Source organism: Oryza brachyantha, chromosome 7 (genome assembly GCF_000231095.2).
Source record: "Oryza brachyantha chromosome 7, ObraRS2, whole genome shotgun sequence".
NCBI classification, from domain to species: domain Eukaryota; kingdom Viridiplantae; phylum Streptophyta; class Magnoliopsida; order Poales; family Poaceae; genus Oryza; species Oryza brachyantha.
The window spans coordinates 2,099,892-2,123,457 of record NC_023169.2 but is presented as its reverse complement, the minus strand read 5'-3'; the positions used below and the strand labels follow the sequence as shown (position 1 = coordinate 2,123,457).

The following is a 23,566-nucleotide window of genomic DNA, read 5'->3' as shown; positions in this document are numbered from 1 at the left end:
ATTAGGGAATGAAATTGAGTTATGATGATCAGATCCAAACATACCCTGTCACATGGCCTTTCTGAAGATAATTCAAATAGAACCATAACTCAAATAGATAACAGCCACAGAGGCTTTCTGAACATACTTTCAGAAGTAGGAGAGAGCATTCTGTCGTAAACAGTACAGGTTCATTTTTCTCGATAAGGATACACCCCCATATTCTTACACTCAAGTATGTATATATCTACTTTGCTGCATACAGAGAGAGCAGAGACCAAGACCAGAATTCTTGTTACAAGCACAAAGCAAGGGTCTGAACAACCTTTAGTCCTTTGAAGTTCAACAGGATCAGGCTGCAGCAACAGGATTCTCTTCTTTTCCATTGTTCTTGCACTCCCTGCTCTCTTCAACTGTCTCTACAGGCTTCTCTTCAATGGTCTTGATGTCCTCGCTGCCCTTTTCCAGTATCTGTGCAGGCTTCTCTTCAATGGTATCCTTGCGCCTGCTGCCCCCTTCCAGCTCCTCTTTCAGCTGCTCCTTGAGCTGCCTCAGGATGTCCTCCTTCTTAGCTTGTAGCTCTTGTATCTTGGTGTCAATCTTCTCCAGTTTCGCCTTAAGCTTCGTTGGATCATTCATCTTCTCCTTGGTAGACTTCTCTTTTTTCTTTTCTTTCTTCTTGCCCTCCTCCCCCTCATCACCATCCTTATATTTCTTCTTGCCTTCTTCCTTTTTATCACTCTTATCTTTCTTCTTTTCTTTCATTTCCTTGTCTTTTTTCTTTCCCTCTTCATCCTCACTGTCTTCCGCATGTTCATCTTGCTTCTTCTCCTTGTCTCTTTTTCTCTTCTCCGCCGTTTTGGATTCTCCTTCCTTTTTCTCTTCAGAAGTGTCTTTCTCTTTCTTATCTGATTCATCTTTCGTTAGCTTGATTTCTCTTGTGCCCGAACCTCCGGACATGGGATCCTTGTCACTTTCTGCTACATCCTTGTCAATATCTTCACCCTTCTTCTTGATCTTGCTTTTCTTGTCTTTGTCTTGTTTTTCATCACCAGAAACCTTTGACTCCAACTCATCCTTCTCCTTTCCCTTATCCTCTTTTTTCTCCTTCTTCTTACTCTCCTTCTTATCGTCTCCACATTCATCATCGCGCTTCTCTGATTTCTTCTCCTTGTTTTTCTTTGTCTCCTTTTCTAAATCCGCACCGTCTTCGCTCTTTTTCTTATCTTTCTCCTTTGTATCCTTCTTTTTGCTTGCCTTCTCATTATCGCCATTTTCTTCATCATGCTTCTCTGATTTCTTCTTTTCCTTGTCTTTCTTTTTCTCTTTACTTTTTCCTGAAGATTTTGCACCATCATCCGAGTCAAGCTTCACCTCTTCCTTGTCCACGATCTTGGCTTTGACCTCAATCTCAATCTCCTTCTTGTCATCCTCACCACCTGAAGACTTATCCTTGCTCTTAATCTTGAGGTGTATCTCCTCCTTGGACTTCTTCTCTTCCTCTTTCGGCTTGATCCCAACTGCGTCCACGGTTCCAGATTGCTTTTCTTTCCCCATCTTGAATTGTGACCTCGGGTGTGCAAGTTCCTGCAGTTTACCACTTTCTGGTCACCATCAAATGGATCTGCTATGCAATTTCAGCACAACAGTATCACATCCATACAGATCATACATTCACAGCAACACTGATCTACTAATTACTGTCCTAATCTGGCGATTAATTCACGAACCTATTATACCAAACAGAACGCGACTCCATCTCACAGATGATCCAACAAAACATGGGATGGGACTTGGGAGAGACTACCAAAACCATCGATTTCATCAACGCATGATGCAGGCATTCTTAGATCAGGCAAAGAGAAGTAATGGAATCTATGACTGAAACAAAAGCCAGAGCAGAAACCCATTTCCTGTTCTAAGACCGCGCACGAACTAAACCCGTACGTCCTCATCAAACAGGACTACAAAAGTAGAGCGAGTAGGAAGAGGAGCCGGTGCTTCTCGATGGTGGTTCCGACCTTCTCCGACGGCGGAGATCCGGTGGCCCCCCTTCGTGGAGGTGATCGCGCGGGCGGCGGGAGGGTGGTGGTGTGACGGCCGCAGAAAGCTCGAGAATGGATGGATGGATGCGGCGGCTCGCGGAGATCGGGGGCCGGATTTGAGGGCGGGCGGGGCGGAGGTGGCTGCTTCGAGAAGAGGAAGGAGAAGGGAGGAGAGACGAGTGGAGCGCGACGTGCGTGCAGCGTGGCCGACGCCCGACACGTGGCGCGCGGAATGGGAACTTGTTTGTACCTGCCTAATCCCGACGTTTCGAAATACAGCTACCAGTCTACTGCCTCCGTCTAACGTTGACATTTTTTCTTATTTAAAAAATTTATAAAAAAATTAAAAATAATTAGTATTTCACCTTATTTACAAAATTTATAAAAAAATTAGTCGGTATAAAGTAGTATTCATGTTTTATCGTCCGGTAAAAATAAAAAATATTAATTATAAAAAAATTTCAAATAAGACGAAAAATCAAAACATTATATAAAAAACTAAAAAATAGTCTTATTTTGAGACGAAGGTAGAACCTATGATGCATTCCAAACACGGGCCGGCTGGGCCAGGCTTTGTGCCGGACCTCGAAAAAGCCTAACAAAAAACCAAGGCACGATATTTTGGTGGTATTTAGACTGAAAAAATTTTTGGTAGAAGTGTCACGTCAAATATTTGACCAGATGTCGGAAGAGGTTTTTGGACACGAATGAAAAACCGAATTTCACGACTAGCCTAGAAAACGCGAGACGAATCTTTTGAGCCTAAATAATCCGTCATTAACACATGTTGGTTATAGCACTTATGGCTAATTATGGGCTAATTAGGCTCAAAAGATCCGTCTCAAGATTTATTCCATAACCGTGCAATTAGTTTTTTGGTTCATCTATATTTAATATTTTATTTAGATATCCAAAAATTCAATGGATGTTTTTGAAAAAAAAATTAGAAACTAAACAAGTACTTTCTAGCAAAATTAGAGCCAGGGCCTAATCTGACCCATAGGCTTTCTCAGACCAGGCTGTTTTTTTTTGGTTTACGAGCTTTAATATTTAGGCTCGGGCCGAAGAGTATCTTCTCAGGCTAATATGATTCTTAAAATTTAAATTTTGGTATTATAGGATAAAAAGCACAGTGCAACAGCTGACTTAAAAAAAAGCTCCCAAACTTTTAGCATCCCCAAATAATTATATTTTTTGCTCAAATTTTGGTCTGCTTCAAGCATTCCCAATCCTACATATGCGCCATTTTTTTTTTTTTTGCCGCGTTTTCTCGTTCCCGTCTGCGCGCAGAACCCCCCTCCATCTCTTTCATCTGTCGCCCCCTCATTCTCCATCCGGCAGCCGCCGCCCCCTCCCCTTCCACCCATCGCTGGCCGCCGGAACCAACCCCTCCATCCGCAGGCCGACGGCGCCTCCCCCTCCACACTCCGGCCGACGGCGCCTCCACCTCCATCCGCCGGTCGCCGCCGGCCACCGCTCCTCCTCTTCCACCCACAGCCGGCTGCCGGCGCCAACCCCTCCAATCGCTGGCCGCCGGCGCCAACCTCTCGATCCATCGGCCACCGCCCAGCTAGCTACCGACCCCTCCCTCTCGGCTGCCGCTTTGTCGTCCTCCCGGCCGGCTGCTGCCCCGTCCCTCTCTCGGCTGGCTGGTGCCCCATCCCCCTCCCGTCCGGCTGCTCAGCTGCTCCTCCACGTCCTCCTCCCGGAAGGTAAGTCCAGCAACTACATCCCAAATCTTGACCTTTTTTTACTGCAGTAGCACTAGCTAGAATATTCCTGAGGTCGAAACATCACTTGAGCTAAAATAAATACACACATATACTCCTTGCCCCATTGCAGTTTATTTGTTTGCAAAACCATAAAGATTGAAGGTCATATGTATCATTAGAAATTTGGATTAACACCTAAAGTACCACTCAAGCATCAAAATCTAAGTAATCAGAATTAACTAGCTCAAGGATTGCTTGTGCCTAGAACAAGTTGTTTTTTCTGATTACAGGAAACAAAGTCTGAAGTACTTTTTTAAGTGACAAAAGGCACCCAGTTTTGCTTGGCCTGCGTGTGTGAGCCTGCGAGGGCAAAGTCTGCATGTGTGTTTTCTATCATCCTGGTAGATAGTCATGTACTAATTGCAATTTCAGTTTTTTTTACATGTCACAGCAAAGGAGAGGGCATGACATGGTGATGTTTCTTCTGATGATTCGTGCACCGAATTAAGGAAGCAGAAGGCACGAGATGGCAATATTTGATGACAATCGTATTAGGAGGCGACAAATCAACGGAGTACTTAGAAGTTTATATTCTATCTATTGCAAGCTAGTTATATTCACTGTTTAGAGGATTTGAAACAGATGCAAACTAGGTTAATGTACAGGGGATTTGCAATGTCTACTACTTTTAGGATTCTTCCTTGAAATTTATGTGCATGTGATGGGAAAATGTGTGAACACTCAGAATTCAAGTCATATATGGTTCATGTCCAATCTACCACCATCTATTGATGTTATACACATTTTTAATGCCTTTCTATACAAAAAGAGCTGTGAATCACAGCAGCCACAGCTTTGCTGCGTGGCTTTGGCTCTTCAATCATCTCGATGCATCTCACTAGAATTGTGAACCACCATCATTTAGCTAATCACAGACCTATTGATTCAGCTTAAGACTAGAGAAATGTTTTGATGAATGTGTGGCCAACTAACAAATTTTTAGGAATCAGTTTTAGGGGAATTGTTGGAGATGAAACATGTTTCTGGGACCAATTTTTTTAGGGATGGCCCCAATCCAAAGTTATTGGAGGCTAACTTTTAGGCATCTCTTGGAGATGCTCTAACTGGGTGTATGGTGGGGTCGATTTAGGTGGTGTTTGTTTTCATAAGTTCTAGAACTAAAGTTTACTCCTAGAACTAAAATATAAGTTTCTTTTAGTCCTACAATATTTGTTTGGAGAGACTAAAACCTCATTAAATGACATAATCAATAGTACACACCACACACAAATAGCTATAGGCCTAAGTAGTAGAGTAGATATACTATAGCCATTTAGTCCCTTTTAGCACCTCTCCTAGAGACTTATGGACCTAGATAATTTTAGTCTTTTTTAGTCCCTCATGTTTGGCATTTTAGGGGCTAAATGAGATTAAAGTAGAGGGATTTATAGATTAGTCCCTCCAAACAAACCGCCACTTAGACTCGGGCTTTTTTTGTTAACTGGGCCAAATAGACTGAGCTAAAGTTGAAAGAAAAAGTTCATGAGAGGTCCCTAAACTCGAAGCCGAGATTGTTTTAATGTCTCTAAACTCACATAATCCGTTAAAAAAATGTCCCTCGACAATATTAACTTATTTTTTAACCGGTTTTGCTGACATGGCGTCCAGTGGGTCCCACATGTCAGATTTTTTTATGTTTTCTCTCTCCTCTCCCTTCCTCTCCTCTCTCTCTCCCTTCCTAACTTCCCTCCCTCCACGCGCTGTACACGTTGAGCAGCGTGGTGTGGTCGCCGACGTTGTCAGCGTGGAACCCCCGCCGCACGGCGTCCGCGTGGACCGCTTGTCCTTAGGCCGGTAGAAGACGGCGTTGCCCGCGAACAGCATGGCTGCGATGGTGATCACCTCCTCGGAGCTCCGCGGATAGCATCGTGCCTGCTGCTACCGCCGTCGCCACGAGCTCCTCCTCCCCTCGCACGCGCGCGCCCGCCACCGCCACCGCCTGATCGCCAAAGTCGACGAACGACTGGATGCACTCGTAGTCGTTGTCGCTGCGCACCATGGCGTCGCGGATGGCGCCAACGACGGCAGCGTAGCTGGCGTGGAGGAGCTTGCGCACCTGGAGCCTCGGGAACGCCCACAGGACCATGTTGCCGAAGAAGTCCATGGGCACCGGCGGGTTCGCTCTCCCCGGGAAGTTCACGGCCACCCTCACCTGCTTGAACTCCTTCGGTCTCAGGTTCCTCGCCGCCGTGATTTTCTTCCACACGTGCGCGAACAGGCACTGGAACATGCTGCACCGGCCGCCGACGCAGGCCTTGAGCTCGGCGACGAACTCGGCCGTGAAGTGCACGTTCAGGGCCCTGATCTTGTCCATGGGCACGACGGCGTGGGACCTGCCGCCGCCGGCAGCTTCTCCTCCCTCGAAGAACTCACTGGACGTACCGGTGGTCGAACGCCGACGCAGGCGGGCTGCGGGGCACGGTCGTGGCTGCGCGGTCGAGGAAAGGCGTCTATACGGTGAAGCCCTTCCCCTCGCGCACCGCGCTCGCCCACGCGGTGAAGAAGGCACTCATGGAGTGGCCGTTGGCGGTGTGGTGGTGGCAGATGCTGCCGACGACGCTGTCTTGCCATGGCCGGCCACAACAAAACGTGGCACAGGTTACATGCATGCATGCAATACGTGACACGTTAATAGCAAAGGAAAAAAAGTGTGCGTGCCTCGGGCAATGCAAGGTAGAGGTCGGTGGCCATGGTGCGGCCGCCGTTGGCGAGCACGTCGGCCAGGTCGGCCTCATCGACGAGCACGCCCTTGTTGCTGTCCCGGGGCAAACGGAAGAAGTTTTTTAGCACACGGGTATATATACATGTCATCTAAATAGTCATTAAAAAATATAAAAAAATTGACAAGATAGTTTATATAAGTTATATCACTCCACAAACATGTTTAAATTCAACTTCTACAGGTTGTAGCAAAAATAACAAAACAATTATGAATATGTGTATACTTAGTTTCAGTTTTGCTTGTTTTTTTTGCTACAACTTGTAGAAATTAAGTTTAAACTTGCATATTTGTGGAGTGATATAACTCATATTAATCTATCTTGTTAATTTTTTTTATATTTTGTGATGACTATTTAGATCGCATGCAAATATACGGGTGTATATACACCCGTGTGCTAAAAACTATTTCATGGGCAAAAGCAAGTCCACGCGGACGCCGTGCGACGGGGGTTCCACGCTGTCAATGTCGGTGACCACACCGAGGGAGGGAAGTTAGGAAGAAGAGAGAGGAGAGGGAGAGAGGAGAGAGAAAACATAAAAAAATCTGACACGTGGGACCCACTAAGGCTACGTCAGCAAAAACTCGTTAAAAATGGTCAATACTTCCGAGGAACTTTTTTAACGGATTCTGTAAATTTAGGGGTAAATTTAGGGGTATATATTTCTGGTATTACGGTTAAGAAAAAAAAACAATTTCGGCTTCAAGTTTAGGACCTCCGTTGGATTTATTCTAAAGTTGAATAGGCTTAACCGTTTGGAAAATACACGAATTAGAAGAAAGACTTGACACAAATGATTTTTTTCAATAGGTTGGACCTCACGCTGAAGATCTTCAAGATTCCTAAATTTTGAGACGTTCTTAATAGTATCAAAGGAATTTGGAGGAGACATTCATCTATTCCGAAGGACCATATAGAAATCTAATCATACAAAATCCATTTGTTTGAAAGAAGTCCTTAATGTGCCCAATTATAATAATAAGTGTTAATTAGATCATGCCATTGTAATTTTGCATGTTTTGAAATATGTCATTACTATTCGACTAATTGGAAGGATGACATTACAATTTTAGAACTATTAGAAATATGTCAATGCGTACCCTTTCGACGTATTTAAAAATTTTTTATATCAAATTGCCCTTTGCATTTACAACATTATCCCGAAGTGTGCCATGAACAGTATAGAGGGCAATATGGTCTAAAAAATTTTAAAGTGCACTGAAAGGGTACGTAGTGGTTCGAATAGTCTGAAATTATAATATCATTCTTACACATAATCGAATAGTAATGATATTTTTCAAAACGGGCAAAATTATAATGGCATGAGTCTAATTAACCCTTATAACAAAGCAGACGATTATGGGGGTGTTTAGATCCTCCAACTTTTTTTTAAGTCCATATCACATCGAATGTTTAGACACTAATTAGAAGTATTAAATATAGACTATCAATAAAACTCACCTCATACTCTATACTATTTCGTGAGACGAATCTATTGAGCCTAATTAGTCATGATTAGCGAATGTGATGCTACCATAAATATTTGCTAATCATGGATTAATTAGGCTCAAAAAATTTATCTAATGAAATATACTTTATTTATGCAATTAGTTTTATTATCAGCATATATTTAATACTTATAATTAACGTCCAAACATCTGATATGACAAAGACTACAAGAAAATCCTCGATCCAAAGAGCCTTTATGTCATTACACTTAGGAGTTGTTTAGATATGGCTAAACTTTTTAGTCCCATGTCACATCGGATGTTTGGACACTATTTGAAGTATTAAACATAGACTAATAAAAAAACTAATTTCATAAATGAGTGGTAATCCGCGGGACGAATTTTTTAAGCCTAATTAATCCATGATTAGAGCATGTTTACTGTAGCATCACATAGGCTAATTATGGATTAATTAGGCTCATTAGATTCGTCTCGCGAATTAGCCCAAGATTATGGATGGGTTTTATTAATAGTCTACATTTACTATATATATAATAAGCGATCAAACATTCGATGGGACAAGAGACTAAAAATAAGTCCCTTCTTATTCCAAACACCACCTTACAACCCCGGAGAAATCCAACCCAAACACCACCTTACAACCCCGGAGAAATCCAAATCCAGAAATATGCCCTGCACCGTAACACAAATATAATTTTAATATAACTATCCTCTGTACAATGAAAGTAGTACTTCATTACAATGGAAGTAGTTCCATAATTTTTTTTCTAAAAACATCACATCGAATTTTTGGACACCTAAATAAAGCATTAAAATAGATGAAAAAAACTAATTGCACAGTTACGAAAGAAATGTTTAGACGAATCTTTTGAGTCTAATTAGTCCATAATTAGGCACAAGTGCTACAGTAACCAACATGTACTAATGACGGATTAATTAAGCTCAAAAAATTCGTCTCGCAGTTTCCAAACTAGCCGTGAAATTCGTTTTTTCATTCGTGTCCGAAAACCCCTTCCGACATTTGGTCAAACATTTGACGTGACACTTTTTCCAAAAATTTTCTCAGTCTAAGGGCATTCCCAACCCAATGACTAGGATGGTGTCCATAACATTAAATAAGTTGCCACATAGGATGAAAAATTGATGTGGCAAGTAAATAAATGAGGAAAGAGAATAAAATCATGTCTTGCATGAGACATGATTCCTACCCAACATCCAAAATCCAAGATATCATGTGAGATAAGTAGTATTAAATTTAAGTGTGGAATGGTGGTGTTTACATTGGAAGAGTATAGTCTAGTATTAATTTCTTGATGATAAGAAGTTTATAGAAACCATATCTACATATTTTACATATTTAGTGTTATGAGTTAGAAATGCCCTAAACACCCCTAATCCAAAATACTACAGCAAGCAACAAAATGGAGCAGCACTATCATTGGATTGGATTGGGCATGAGTACTTGGATTGGACCAGCAAGCAAAACATCCCTTCGTGGTAGCCACACCGCTGTCCTCCAGCTGGGACTCCTCATGGGGTGGGCCCCACCTGCGCACCAACAAACGCCACCGCCTGCGGGGCCCACCTCCAGGGAGGCGGAGGAAGGGAGACAGAAACCCGCGGGATTTATTTTCGACCAGATCGAGGTCGCCGACAGGTGGGGCCCACGCGCGTGGGACCGACACAGGCCGGTATGTGTTTTGCGGCCTCTGGCAGAGTGGCGTGCGGCCGACCCGACGCGGTGTTCCAGACGAGAACAATATAAAAAAGCTCGCAAATGGAAAACATCGGAAGGTGATGGCAGTTAGGCCAAATTAAAAGGGAGAAAAGTGGTTTTCGATGATAAAAAAAGAATTTTATATTTCGTGTGAAATTGTGAAAACTACTTAGACGAATCTTCGGGGATACCTAATCATGGGCTAATTGGACATAAAAGATTCGTTTCACAGTTTTCTCTTTTACTGTGCATTATGTTTAATGCTTCTCTAGCTGTGTTCGTTTGCCCTCACAAGATAACTTAGCTTCTCGTTTTCCGTGCGCACGTTTTTCAAACTGCTAAACAGTGTATTTTTTATAAAAAATTTCTATAGGAAAGTTATTTAAAAAACATATTAGTCTATTTTATATTTTTTAATAATTAATAATTAATTAATCATGTACTAATCTATTATTATGGTTTTCGTGGCAGGGTAAGTTAACTTACCCTCTCACCAACGAATTCGATGCAATCGTTTTTAAAATAGAAAATATGAACTAAACATGCCCTTAGTCATGCTAGGTTAAGCCGTTAAGGTGCTTATCCCTCGGCTATGTTTTTCACCGTTTATATTTAGAGTTTGAGGGTTCGTTTTATTTAAAAATACTTTTTATGTTTAGTATTTTTATTAAAATATTACTAATATAACTTTTTAAATAAAACAAACAATTAAATATTAGATACTAACATCCATAAATACAGTTAAATTGGAACGGTCACAATACTTATCATCTTTTTGTCAGGTTTTCTCTGGGCTTCTACGAGATTGTTTTTTGAAACTTTGAACGGTATACTTTTTCAAAAAGTTTTTTCGTAACTAAGTAAAAGTTTATATCTTATCTTTTTCCAAGAAATATATTTTGAACTTGGTAGTGGTTACTTTTATTGTTATGTCACTAAATAGCTATTAAAAATTAGAAGTTAGTTCTTCTGTCATCTTTATCGATAAAGAACATAGCCTATATATCCAGTGACTTCTCTTTCACGGATAAGTGAATATAGTAAAGCGAAAAATCAATGCTCACAATGAGATAAATAATACGCGAAAAGTGTGAATTATGGCTTTGTAAATAATAGGCATTCAGACTTTATTGTTATAACTCATGGTAGAAAGTAGTAGAAACCCACTGCTTAAGGGTGATTGTTTGACTTTTAATGGAAAAAACCTAACAATATATTTACAAATGAAAAATAAATTATGAATAAAGTTTTTATATACGTATTCTCAGTAATTTAAAAGTCAGAGCTAGAAATAAACTTCGGTAAAACAAATTTAGATAGATAGATAGATTGATGGATTGATTTTTTAACATCCGCAAAGCTAAAAGATCTTATAGTTTACTTCACTCTCACAGTGAATCAAAACTTTAACCGTCTCATTACAATTTACCTGAACCTAAAATATTAGTTTCTTCGCTTGCAAGTGAGCAACCCTTCCTTCCTCAATGTTTTTCTTATACTTTCAAGTTAAAATTTAAATTTTAAAACCTAAATTTAAAGTTGATATTAGGGTTTTATTATCTTTGTTTTTTGTCTTTGCTTTTTGAAATAGCTAATATCACACATATATATTTTTAATCATAAACAAGTCATTTTTGTTATGCTTACTTTCAGCGAAACAATGACAATGACAATGGAAGACCCTTTGGCTCATATTGTTTAGCTATTTTAAGAAAAAACACCATGTTATTGAAAAGGAAAAATAATTTCCAGATACGACTTTTATATACATGCCCATAATAACTTAAAAATTATAAAATAAATTATGATAAAAAATCACAAACTGAAATCTAATTAAATTTTAAGTTTTAACTTACAATTAGTGGTAACTGCGAAACATGAGCCTTCTTTTACCCCTTTACAAAGAAAAAAAAAGCCCTTTTCCTCATCAAACAGAATTCATAGTGCCATGGAAAGGCAGTTGAAATTCCGGCTCCACCTGCAGACAGTAACAATTTAACAAACACCACTGGGACCCACCTGTCAGTGACACTTCTGCCAGCTTAACCCCGCACCACCTCCCCTTAAAAAGTATCTCCTCCTCCTACGGTACAAAGGGCCACGCCAACTCTCTCTTTCTCTCTCCTCACCGCCGCCTGCACCTTTCTCTCTCCTCGCCGCGCCGGCGACCTCGCCGCCATGAACAATCTCCTCACCGTAAGTAGTGCCCTCCTCTCCTGAGGCCTCCTCCTCCTCCTCCTCCTCCTCTCTCCTTATCTCGTCGCTCTCCGTTGCTAGCGACTGCCCCCGTCGAGTGGTCGGGGACTCGGGATCCAGTCACTGTTCGGGCTCGAGATCTGCGTGGGCGAGGGGATAGGCGCCCCTGTTCGCTGTACGGGCTTCGAGAATTCGGGGAGGAGTCGCCGCCGGTGTGCTTGGTGCTGGGAACAATTGGGCCCGATTGGGTCTTGCAGCGGTGGAGTGATTAGGCGGCGGAAGGACGGATGGGGTTGCTTCCGCTTGTGGCGGGGAATCGGAATGCGGCGCTAGGGCGGGAAGGAACCGTCTGGCTTTCCGTGCCGAGCGGCGAAAATTCGTGGCTTTCGGGATGATCGGCTTAGATCTGCTGGTTTTTTTGGTTCCGAGGCATATGGGTTGTGAATTGTGACAGGAGCTCTTGTGTGTGTCATGCTGCTGGTTTCTCCATGGTTATCGTGGAGCTCTTGTGGGTGTGTAAGGGTTGGGTTTTCTATTTTTTTTTCTCTGAGCTCTGCATATTGTTTGTTGCAATGATCGAGTTACACTTATGTATCAATGCTATTGATTGGTTCAGTTTTTAGTAACTCAAAGGATTTGAATTTCCGCGGGTTTGATGTGCTGAAGAACTCCATAATGCTCCTTTTGGAATCTAGGGTCTGTCGCATGTTTATTTGCGCAGAGCGCATTGCATTAGGACTTACGAACACTTCACAATTGGAAGGAGTAAAATGAAACAACAAAATCCCTTTTTAGGGAGATTTTATTTGTTTTGTTGGGAGTAGAAGGCGGATAGTTAATGCGGCATTCTTCATTTGACCTCAATCCTGTTATTTTTAGCCGGTGCAAGTAGCACAGATGGCTTGATGTATTGTTTTATCATCTAACTTTCTCGTAGGCAGTGAGGTACATTTGTTTCCATATTTTAACATTCCAATTTTACAGGATTCGTTTGAGCTCCCTCGGGGGGGATCTTCAAGAGATGGGGACATTGAAATGGGAATGCATCAGGCTGATCCTTCAGACAACCTAAAAGATTTCTTGAAAAAGGTGCTGTTTATAAAACATTTCGGTGTGTTCATCTTGCATTTTGCAGCAGTATCATGTGTCCACTTAACACTTCATATTATTGACATGTTGCTTTGATATATCAGGTCGACGCAATTGAAAGCCTAATTGCTAAGCTGACGAATCTCTTGCACAAGCTTCAGGTTCATTTGTCTCGCACTTCCATTCGTTTCTGTCTGTATATTGTCCTTGTCTTTTGCTGATGGTATTGACTTTTATAGTGCCACAATGGATTGTTGTGCCTAAGTTTCGATGAATTAATTTGACACCTTGCATTTTCATAGTATACGCCTAACGCCTTGCTTTTGCTTGTAGGCTGCAAATGAGGATTCCAAAGCAGTTACAAAAGCAAGGGACATGAAAGGTGAGTACTTAGTTCAGTAGATAACTAGATATAACCTCATCTGGAATTCTCTTGTACACGTTTAAAAATCCTATGCAACAATTCCTTTTCCACAGCAATTAAACAGAAGATGGAGAAAGATATTGATGAAGTGGGGAAAGTTGCTCGCATGGCAAAGACAAAAGTTGATGAATTGGAAAAAGATGTATGTTCTCACCTGGCCCTTCTAGCTAATGGCATTGTCTTAATTTGCCATATCTGCTTAATATTCTGTTTTATTTTTGTCTCTATACTCTATATACAATATTTATGAATCATCAATAGTCATATATGATTGCAGTAAATAACATTTTTTTTCATAAGAGCATTCTTTGCAACACATATTACATGCTTATGATTAGTAATGACACCAAAACAATTTTGGCGCGTTCGGTGGTTGGCTTATTAGACTATGCGGAAAACGGAACAGTGGATTAACATATGCTTAATTAATTATTGGTTATAAAAACTTGAAAATGGATTAATCTAACATTTCAAAGCAACTTTACTATAAAAAATTTTATAAAAAATACACCGTTTAATAGTTTGGAAAGTGTGTACACAAAAAACGATAGAATATAGGTTAGTGAGAAGCAGTGCCGAAAACAACCTTTGTAAGTTTGTCTAAGCTTTTCACGAAGCAATCTTATCTGCTACTGTGATTTGTTAATAGCAACAATGCATCATCGAGTTATTTATCACAGTTTGCTGCCCGTTTCAAACAGAACTTGTCAAATAGACAAAAGCCTGGATGCGGGAAGGGATCTGCGGTAGATCGATCCAGAGAACAGACTACTGGGTAAATTTATTGGTGATTTGTTTTTTTCAGTTTGTTGACTGCATAAAACCATGAACCAGTTGTTCATTCACTGTGGTTTCTAAATTCTACAGAGTAGTGAAAAAGAAATTGAAGGAGCGCATGGATGATTTTCAGGTACTGAATTTCCTTAACTGGAATGTCTAACTTGCCATTTATGTGGTGATTCTGTTGTTCTGTTACTTAATGTCTGCAATGACGCACCACGATCATCACAGACAGTTAAACACTTAAACTATATTGATACTTGAAGTTAAAAAAAAACACTACTGAAGTATTTTAAGGTTTCTACTTTCATCAGCTACCTCTACTGCTATTATTTGAAAAAGTGATGTTTCTTTCTGGTACTCATGATGGTCTTATGGATACCTACTAGGCTACTACTAGTGTACCAGTCTATTGCCCCTAAACTTGTGAGTGATGCCCTGGTACCCTGTAATGTAGGTTTTGAGAGAAGCAATCCGGCAGGAGTATCGTGATGTTGTTGAAAGAAGGGTCTTTACAGTAACTGGCAGTCGTCCTGATGAAGAGGTATTGACAAGCTCACAGCAATTCTGAGCTATGGTTAAATTTGTTTTCTTCATGCTTTTGCTTATAGTGAAATTTTGATCTGTGGTCTGATGATCTTCAATTCACACTTTTCCATGTGCTGTTGCTTTGTACTATGTAGACAGTTGATAATTTAATAGAGACTGGAAGAAGTGAGCAAATTTTCCAAGATGCTATCCAACAGCAGGGAAGAGGCCAAGTATGTTATCTGATAGTATATGCCATTTGTTACTGTATGGGACTGCCTGTTCACAGTACCAAAATCTCATAACCATATTTATCTTTATCTTTCCAGATACTGGACACTGTCGCAGAGATACAGGAGCGACACGATGCTGTAAGAGATCTAGAGAGGAAGCTCTTGGAGTTGCAGCAGGTGACATATCTGGACTAAGCACTTACTCTTTACTAATCTGATTTAGTTGATATGCTTGTGTGCTCGAGATAATGTGCCTAATTACTCCATTCCTTGTTTTTGCCTTGTAGATATTCATGGACATGGCAGTGTTGGTTGAGGCTCAAGGAGACATGATCAACAACATAGAGACACATGTAAGAATTGCCCATTTTGTATTAAATTAGCTACACATGTTTCTGGAAGCAAGACAAACCGAATATCACCAACAATTCACCTTGCCTTTTGTTTTCCCTTTTCCTTCAAGGTTTCAAATGCTACTAACCATATACAACAAGGTGTCAGCGCTCTCCAGAATGCAAAGAAGCTCCAGAAGAACTCACGGAAGTGGATGTGCTACGCCATCATTCTTCTGCTCATCATAGTGGTGATCATCGTCGTTGCTGTTATCCAGCCATGGAAGAAGGGTGCCTGAGCCTGACTGGGAAAAGAAGACCTCAGGATATATACGAGTTTTTTTTCCCTGTTTGTGCAATATGTGTAGTTCTGTCTCTGATTCACTTCTACCTACCCCTTACCTATTCTCAACAAAGAGAGAACACATTGAGATTCGTTTGCCCCTTAGCCACAGTGTTTATTCATCATCACACTAGATTTCCTGTGTATCTTTGGTGATGTGTGAAACAATGGTTCCACAAGTCTCAACAACAATTGTGCACGCATTCCTGAATCTTTACAAACATTTAGGGACCCTTTGATTCAAAGGAATTTCATAGGAATTTTAGAGGATTTCATTCCTATAACAATTTTTCCTATAAAGTCATTTGAATCAAAGGAATGAACCCTATTAAATCCTATGAAATTCTTGTGAAATGCATCTTCCTATACAAGTTTTATACAAGTTTTGGAGGAAATTTAATAAAAGGTTGAACGAATCTCATGAAAAAAATTCTTTGAGTCTATATCTCTCCTTAAATTCTTATGTTTTTCCTGTGGTACAATCAAACGGTCATTCATATGTTTTTTCTATGTTTTCCAATCATCTGTTTTACACCTATATTCTTATCAGAATTTTATGTTTTTTCTATTACTCTGTTTTTTTATTCATATAATTCAAGGGACCTTACATACGTGCGTCTGTTTGACAAAAAACAATCATGCAAGCTACTGTATGATGAAGCTGTAAATCTGTAATTCGGCTACAGTAGCTGGTCACTCGTCTGTTGCATTGCAGTGTCGTCGCCTTCGTCGATGTCGAGCGCCTTGAAATACTTACCGTCCAACAGGTAGGTTCCAATGGCGAGCCGCACTGCCCAGACGTCCTTCGGCTTCCGTGCCATCACCCTGCTCGACATAACTTAGAGCAGGTACGATAATAGGGCTACAGCCTCTGTCCCAAAATAAATGAATTTCTGGGTTTTTTAGTTGAAATTTTTGACTCTTTGTCTTCTTTAAAAAAATTTTATAATTAATATTTTTATTATTATTATGTGATAAAATAGTACTTTACGTGTGACTAATTTTTTAAATTTTTTAATAAATGTTTTAAATAAGACGAATAATCAAACGCTCGATCTAGGAAACTCAGAAATCTTTTTTTTAGGACGGAGTAGTATAAGCCAGCTCTAAATATATTTTAAGAAGATAAGAGATAGGAGAGAAGAGGAGTAGGCTACTAATTTATAACCAGCTATAGCACGGACTCTAATGCACAATGTATGTATGACATATGGGACATGGGTCGTGTTCGTTTGCCCTAGGTAAGATAACTTACCCCTCGTTTTCCACGCGCACGTTTCCCGAACTACTAAACGATGTATTTATTGCAAAAATTTTATACAGGAAAGTTGTTTTTAAAAATCATATTAATCTATTTTATATTTTTTTAATAATTAATAATTAATTAATCATGTATTAATCTATTACTACGTTTTCCGTACTAGGGATAAGTTAACTAACCCCCACAAGCCGAACGCGACCATGGTGGCATATGTTTTGTAGGTAGCTATTGTATGAGTTGGCTATTAGATTGACTATAGATGAATTGTAGCCAGTAGTTGGCTATACTATTGAATTTGCTCTTAGCAGTTATTTGAATCCAAGGATTTCTTTTTAAGTTTTTTGTCATATCGGATGTTTGGACGTTAATTAGTAGTACTAAATATAAACTGATAACAAAACTAATTGCATAAAAAAGGCTATTTCATTAGACAATTTTTTTAAGTCTAATTAATCCACGATTAGTAAATATTTACTGTAGCACCACATTCGCTAATCATGGACTTAGGCTCAATAGATTCGTCTCGTGAAATAGTCCAGAGTATGGGGTGAGTTCTATTAATAGTCTATATTTAATACTTCTAATCAATGTCCAAACATTCGATGTGACGGAAACTTAAAAAAAGTTAGATGGAAACAAATAGGTCTAATGCTTACCGGACAATTTAAATTTTTAATACTAAATTTAAGATTTTGGTGTTTTTTACCTTATTTTATTTTTTATCCTTGTTTTTTAGGTCGCTAAAAATACATGTGCACAATTTTTATTCATGAATTAATTTTCATTTGTAAATGTGTCAAAAAGTTAAACAGCCACCCCTTAGTTTCTTTATGGTGTTGTTTCGTTCTGTTCAGATTTCTGTAAAATTCTTCTTAAATTTTAATCTTTCTCTAAAAAGTAACTTTTTTGAAATTTTATAACTTGAATGCTTGCAAATGGGATGTCAGCTACCTCCCGACGTCGCCGGCCTTGACCTGGCCGTCGTTGTGCCTGAGCGACGGCACCGACGCGGCGGTCTTGAGCATCATCGGCACCTCGACGATGACGACAGGAGACCCGACCTTGAGCTTGACTTTCCCGGCGCCAACGCTGTTGCTCCCACCATCCGGCGCGCACCTGACGGTGGCGCCACGTCGTCGGGCGGACGAGGCAGACGAGGCGACTGGCGAGGCGTAGAAGTACGACGACACGGTGGCGGCGGCGGTGGCTGTGGCTGCCGGTGCCGGAGACGGAGCTGAACGTATGGCTATCATCGTGTTCATGTCAGATAGAGATAAGCTTACGGTTGGTTTCACCTATCGGTCAGCGTGGAGAAGGGGAATGGGAGTTTAGTGGAGGGAGCTGGGCATGGGTCACGGGAGTGGGGAAGGTGTGTTTGGTTGGTGCTGTGCTGGGAACAGTTGGGCCTGATTGGGTCTTGCAGCGGTGGAGTGATTAGGCGGCGGAAGGACGGATGGGGTTGCTTCCGCTTGTGGCGGGGAATCGGAATGCGGCGCTAGGGCGAGAAGGAACCGTCTGGCTTTCCGTGCCGCGCGGCGAAAATTCGTGGCTTTCGGGATAATCGGCTTAGATTTTTCTTTTCCCGAGGCATATGGGAACTGTGACAGGAGCTCTTGTGGGTGTGTCATGCTGCTGGTTTATCCATGGTTATCGTGGAGCTCTTGTGGGTGTGTAAGGGTTGGGTTTTCTTTTTTTTTTTTCTCTGAGCTCTGCATATTGTTTGTTGCAATGATCGAGTTACACTTATGTATCAATGCTATTGATTGGTTCAGTTTTTAGTAACTCAAAGGATTTGAATTTCCGCGGGTTTGATGTGCTGAAGAACTCCATAATGCTCCTTTTGGAATCTAGGGTCTGTCGCATGTTTATTTGCGCAGAGCGCATTGCATTAGGACTTACGAACACTTCACAATTGGAAGGAGTAAAATGAAACAACAAAATCCCTTTTTAGGGAGATTTTATTTGTTTTGTTGGGAGTAGAAGGCGGATAGTTAATGCGGCATTCTTCATTTGACCTCAATCCTGTTATTTTTAGCCGGTGCAAGTAGCACAGATGGCTTGATGTATTGTTTTATCATCTAACTTTCTCGTAGGCAGTGAGGTACATTTGTTTCCATATTTTAACATTCCAATTTTACAGGATTCGTTTGAGCTCCCTCGGGGGGGATCTTCAAGAGATGGGGACATTGAAATGGGAATGCATCAGGCTGATCCTTCAGACAACCTAAAAGATTTCTTGAAAAAGGTGCTGTTTATAAAACATTTCGGTGTGTTCATCTTGCATTTTGCAGCAGTATCATGTGTCCACTTAACACTTCATATTATTGACATGTTGCTTTGATATATCAGGTCGACGCAATTGAAAGCCTAATTGCTAAGCTGACGAATCTCTTGCACAAGCTTCAGGTTCATTTGTCTCGCACTTCCATTCGTTTCTGTCTGTATATTGTCCTTGTCTTTTGCTGATGGTATTGACTTTTATAGTGCCACAATGGATTGTTGTGCCTAAGTTTCGATGAATTAATTTGACACCTTGCATTTTCATAGTATACGCCTAACGCCTTACTTTTGCTTGTAGGCTGCAAATGAGGATTCCAAAGCAGTTACAAAAGCAAGGGACATGAAAGGTGAGTACTTAGTTCAGTAGATAACTAGATATAACCTCATCTGGAATTCTCTTGTACACGTTTAAAAATCCTATGCAACAATTCCTTTTCCACAGCAATTAAACAGAAGATGGAGAAAGATATTGATGAAGTGGGGAAAGTTGCTCGCATGGCAAAGACAAAAGTTGATGAATTGGAAAAAGATGTATGTTCTCACCTGGCCCTTCTAGCTAATGGCATTGTCTTAATTTGCCATATCTGCTTAATATTCTGTTTTATTTTTGTCTCTATACTCTATATACAATATTTATGAATCATCAATAGTCATATATGATTGCAGTAAATAACATTTTTTTCATAAGAGCATTCTTTGCAACACATATTACATGCTTATGATTAGTAATGACACCAAAACAATTTTGGCGCGTTCGGTGGTTGGCTTATTAGACTATGCGGAAAACGGAACAGTGGATTAACATATGCTTAATTAATTATTGGTTATAAAAACTTGAAAATGGATTAATCTAACATTTCAAAGCAACTTTACTATAAAAAATTTTATAAAAAATACACCGTTTAATAGTTTGGGAAGTGTGTACATAAAAAACGATAGAATATAGGTTAGTGAGAAGCAGTGCCGAAAACAACCTTTGTAAGTTTGTCTAAGCTTTTCACGAAGCAATCTTATCTGCTACTGTGATTTGTTAATAGCAACAATGCATCATCGAGTTATTTATCACAGTTTGCTGCCCGTTTCAAACAGAACTTGTCAAATAGACAAAAGCCTGGATGGGGGAAGGGATCTGCGGTAGATCGATCAAGAGAAGAGACTACCGGGTAAATTTACTGGTGATTTGTTTTTTTCAGTTTGTTGACTGCATAAAACCATGAACCAGTTGTTCATTCACTGTGGTTTCTAAATTCTACAAGAGAAGGAGCGCATGGATGATTTTCAGGTACTGAATTTCCTTAACTGGAATGTCTAACTTGCCATTTATGTGGTGATTCTGCTGTTCTGTTATGTACCCCTCTAGCCTGGCTCATCTCTTATATCCAGGCTGGCCAAGGCTCATCTCTTATATCCAGGCTGGATTTGGCCAGTCTTTGAAGATACAGATACAACTGTTTAGTTGTCTATATTGAATAAGCCTGGATATGACATATGTTGTTTGGTTGTCTGCAACAAATGGTTGCATGGATGAGATGCTGTTTGGTTGGGTTAGATACATCCTGGGTGAGGTTATAGATACAATATGTATGGTTGTCTGCAACAAATGGTTGCATGGATGAGATGCTGTTTGGTTGGGTTAGATACATCCTGGGTGAGGTTATAGATACAATATGTACTAATGAAGTGTGAGATAAGTAGCCTTCATTTATTTCCAGCATTCTGGTTATCTATATTCAAATAAAAATGTATTGATACTGAAAACGAGCATTTCATTTATTTTTGAGGCTAATCTGCGGAGGCAAATTACAAAAGACAATGTCAATACAACACTTGAACCAATGGCATTCTTTTGTATTGAGAGACCGGAACCACCGAGCTGGAGGTGAGCTAAAAAATATATTATAAATCCAATATGGTCTAAAGAGTGTGCACTAATAAATTTTGCACATAACAGTAGCTGAAAAGTTCAGCAATCACATCTAAAACGATTTACAGTAATCCATGTGCACTGCCTTTTGACGTATGTTCAAGAAACTTTCATAATCCTGTAATTCTAACTTCTGAAAAAGATTTTTCTTCTCAGCCCTGAATGCATAGAAAAAAAAAAGAGTTTCAGCAATACAATATTCATGTTACTAGACGAGGTTATATCAATCTCACCAGACTATTATGTTCTTTTGATGATTAAGCATCAAATTCAACAGGAGGTTGCGCTAAGTTGTTCAAACAAGACAGAAGTGCCTAGAAGTAATGTAAATTATTGCCCGCTACACAAATAGCTAAGTATGGCATTGCAACTTTGCAAGCATTAGCTCAAAGTAAAAACAAATCTGTGGCAGCACCTAATCAATAGTACAACAGCACCTAATCAATAGTACAAATGGCTGGCAAGACAAGAGAGGGAGAGAGAGAGAGAGAGATCAATTTATACCTCATACAAGTGCCAAGATATGTAAGCATCTGTGGCAGCCTCATGTGCAGAAGCACCAATCTCTATCTTCAGATTGCTTCACACCTAAGGTCACAAACATAGTCCAGAAGCTTCAGACATGAAAAGAGTGCTGTTGCTGCATCTAAACACCTTTAGACGACAGTAATAAATACAGAATTAAAACAAGAAAATCAAATAAGCATAATCTCAAAATTCATTTCATTTGTATGTAGTATTCATATTTCATACACATCTGGATGATACTACTCGTGCTGCAATTTATTCCAGAGAATAATATGCATGTCTTAGTTCTTGCTGCTCATCTGAGGATAATTCAACATTCAGAGAGTTCAGGAGAGTTTGTTTGTATACATGTTTCAAATTTGACAAATGTTTCTTCGAAAAAAAACTAAAAATCATTAGTAACAAAATAACTACGTCACTGAATAATCATTAGTAACAATATAATTTATGGGTTTCTCATTCCTTTGACCTGCATTCTATAACACTCAAACAAAACGAATAGAGTCCCCTTGTCCCAGTAAGGAGGAGAATAACTTGGATTGCCAAAAGGACCCCATCAATTGCTTAAACACAGTGATTAATTAACTTGGATTGCTCGCAGGACAGTAAGGAGGAGAATAAATTGACAGCAAAATAGAAAGGGGAAGAAACTTGTTCACCTTTGCAGTTGCAGTAACCGGAAGAGAGGAGGAAGGCTAGCAGGAGCAACCGACCTTGCTGGGGACGGGCCGACGAGGGCGCTGTGGAGGAGGGCGGGCGGACGAGGCCGTGGCGGAGGACGGTGGGCCGGAGGACGCCGACGGCCGACGGGGCGGCTTGACGATGGAGGGGCAGGCTGAGGAGGGCGGGGCGGCCGAGTGCTACGGCGGACGGCGCCGCCGGCGGATGGTGGACGGCGCGCCGGAGTCTGGCCTGGTGGTGGACGACGCGCAGTGATGCCCCCAAACCCTAGTTTTGCCGTGAGGGGGAAGAATGCGGACGAATTTTTCAGGGGGTGGCACGCTCTGGCCTGCACGGGCGGGTCCGCGAGTGCATGTGCGGGTGCAGGCTTCTGCACGAGAAGATCCAGGCCGACGAGAGAGGCTGGATTTGGCCGTTTCCACTCATCCTGGTTGCGGAGACTTTTTTTTTTAATTAGTTGGGCCTAACTCTACCTCAGTCTCGTCTCGTGTATGGTAAACCAAACAGACATCTCCATAATACAGACATCTCTCTGCACGATAGATACGAGCCAGATCTGATACAGACATCTAAACACACACTAATATCGGCAACGAGGCACAACGATCATCACAGACAGTTACCGTGGAGTGTATAAAATGAATTATCTGCCTTTTCCTATCAGCTTAGGCTTTTATGTGCAACTGGTCGGTGCATGCAACTTGACATGGTATCAAAGCCAAAGGTCTCGAGTTCGAATCATGGCTGGCGCGTAATTAATAATTAATTACAACACACTCCAATATTTCACACTTGAGACTTGAGAGGGTCTCACGTGAGGCTGAATTGTTCATCTTTCTCTACACACTCAGTTTTTAGACGGTGTTGTTTTATTCTGTTCAGATTTCTGTAAAATGTTTCTTGAGTTTTGATCTTTCTCTAAAGAGCAAATTTCCATGAATTTTTCTAACTTGAATGCTTGCAAAACACAATGGCAAGGATGCGATGGGATGTCAGCTACCTCCCGTCGCCGGCCTTGACCTGACCGTCTGACCGTCGTTGTGCCTGAGCGACGGCACTGATGCGGCGGTCTTGAGCATCACCGGCGCCTCGACGATGACGACGGGAGACACGACCATGAGCTTGCCCTTCCCGGCGCCAACGCCGTTACTCCCACCATCCGGCGCGCACCTGACGGCGACGCCGCGTCGTCGGACGGACGAGGCCACCGGTGAGGCGTAGAAGTATGACGACACGGCGGCGGCGGCCGGTGCCGGAGACGGAGC

The 23,566-nt window shown here is 41.0% G+C and overlaps 4 protein-coding genes, 2 long non-coding RNA genes and 1 pseudogene across 7 annotated transcripts; 3 read left to right on the top strand and 4 right to left on the bottom strand.

The window, feature by feature from the left end:
- Positions 1-63: 63 nt before the first annotated feature.
- LOC102715033 (nucleolar protein 58-like) lies at positions 64-2,154 on the bottom strand. The gene is made up of 2 exons (XM_006657411.3): positions 2,001-2,154; positions 64-1,566 (listed from the first exon to the last, which is right to left on the bottom strand). Exon 2 carries the CDS (start codon positions 1,534-1,536, stop codon positions 331-333), a length of 1,206 nt encoding a protein of 401 aa, XP_006657474.1. The 5' UTR covers positions 1,537-1,566; positions 2,001-2,154; the 3' UTR covers positions 64-330.
- Positions 2,155-3,289: 1,135 nt separating this feature from the next.
- Positions 3,290-4,510, top strand: LOC107304614. The gene is made up of 2 exons (XR_001550693.2): positions 3,290-3,736; positions 4,188-4,510. It is a non-coding gene; the product is annotated as an uncharacterized LOC107304614 (long non-coding RNA).
- Positions 4,511-5,582: 1,072 nt separating this feature from the next.
- On the bottom strand, positions 5,583-7,672 carry LOC102720255 (annotated as a pseudogene).
- Positions 7,673-11,791: 4,119 nt separating this feature from the next.
- On the top strand, positions 11,792-15,816 carry LOC102714750 (syntaxin-132). Its single transcript, XM_006657410.3, has 12 exons — positions 11,792-11,898; positions 12,883-12,987; positions 13,092-13,148; positions 13,321-13,369; positions 13,465-13,553; positions 14,113-14,186; positions 14,279-14,321; positions 14,649-14,735; positions 14,875-14,952; positions 15,049-15,129; positions 15,240-15,305; positions 15,416-15,816. Exons 1-12 carry the CDS (start codon positions 11,881-11,883, stop codon positions 15,581-15,583), a joined length of 915 nt encoding a protein of 304 aa, XP_006657473.1. The 5' UTR covers positions 11,792-11,880; the 3' UTR covers positions 15,584-15,816.
- A 261-nt stretch (positions 15,817-16,077) lies between these two features.
- Positions 16,078-18,381, bottom strand: LOC102719973. The gene is made up of 2 exons (XM_006658242.3): positions 17,840-18,381; positions 16,078-16,452 (listed from the first exon to the last, which is right to left on the bottom strand). Exons 1-2 carry the CDS (start codon positions 18,148-18,150, stop codon positions 16,308-16,310), a joined length of 456 nt encoding a protein of 151 aa, XP_006658305.2. The 5' UTR covers positions 18,151-18,381; the 3' UTR covers positions 16,078-16,307.
- Positions 18,236-20,506, top strand: LOC102719690 (syntaxin-132-like). The gene is made up of 6 exons (XM_015839048.2): positions 18,236-18,257; positions 18,982-19,133; positions 19,238-19,294; positions 19,467-19,515; positions 19,611-19,699; positions 20,258-20,506. The coding sequence occupies exons 1-6, from the start codon at positions 18,236-18,238 to the stop codon at positions 20,333-20,335; spliced, it is 447 nt and encodes a 148-aa protein (XP_015694534.1). The 3' UTR covers positions 20,336-20,506.
- A 411-nt stretch (positions 20,507-20,917) lies between these two features.
- LOC107304600 lies at positions 20,918-22,659 on the bottom strand. Of its 2 annotated transcripts, none has more exons than XR_001550677.2 (3): positions 22,280-22,659; positions 21,597-21,680; positions 20,918-21,250 (listed from the first exon to the last, which is right to left on the bottom strand). It is a non-coding gene; the product is annotated as an uncharacterized LOC107304600 (long non-coding RNA). The 2 variants fall into 2 exon arrangements; XR_001550678.2 differs by having other exon boundaries at positions 22,334-22,659.
- Between the last annotated feature and the right edge of the window lie 907 nt (positions 22,660-23,566).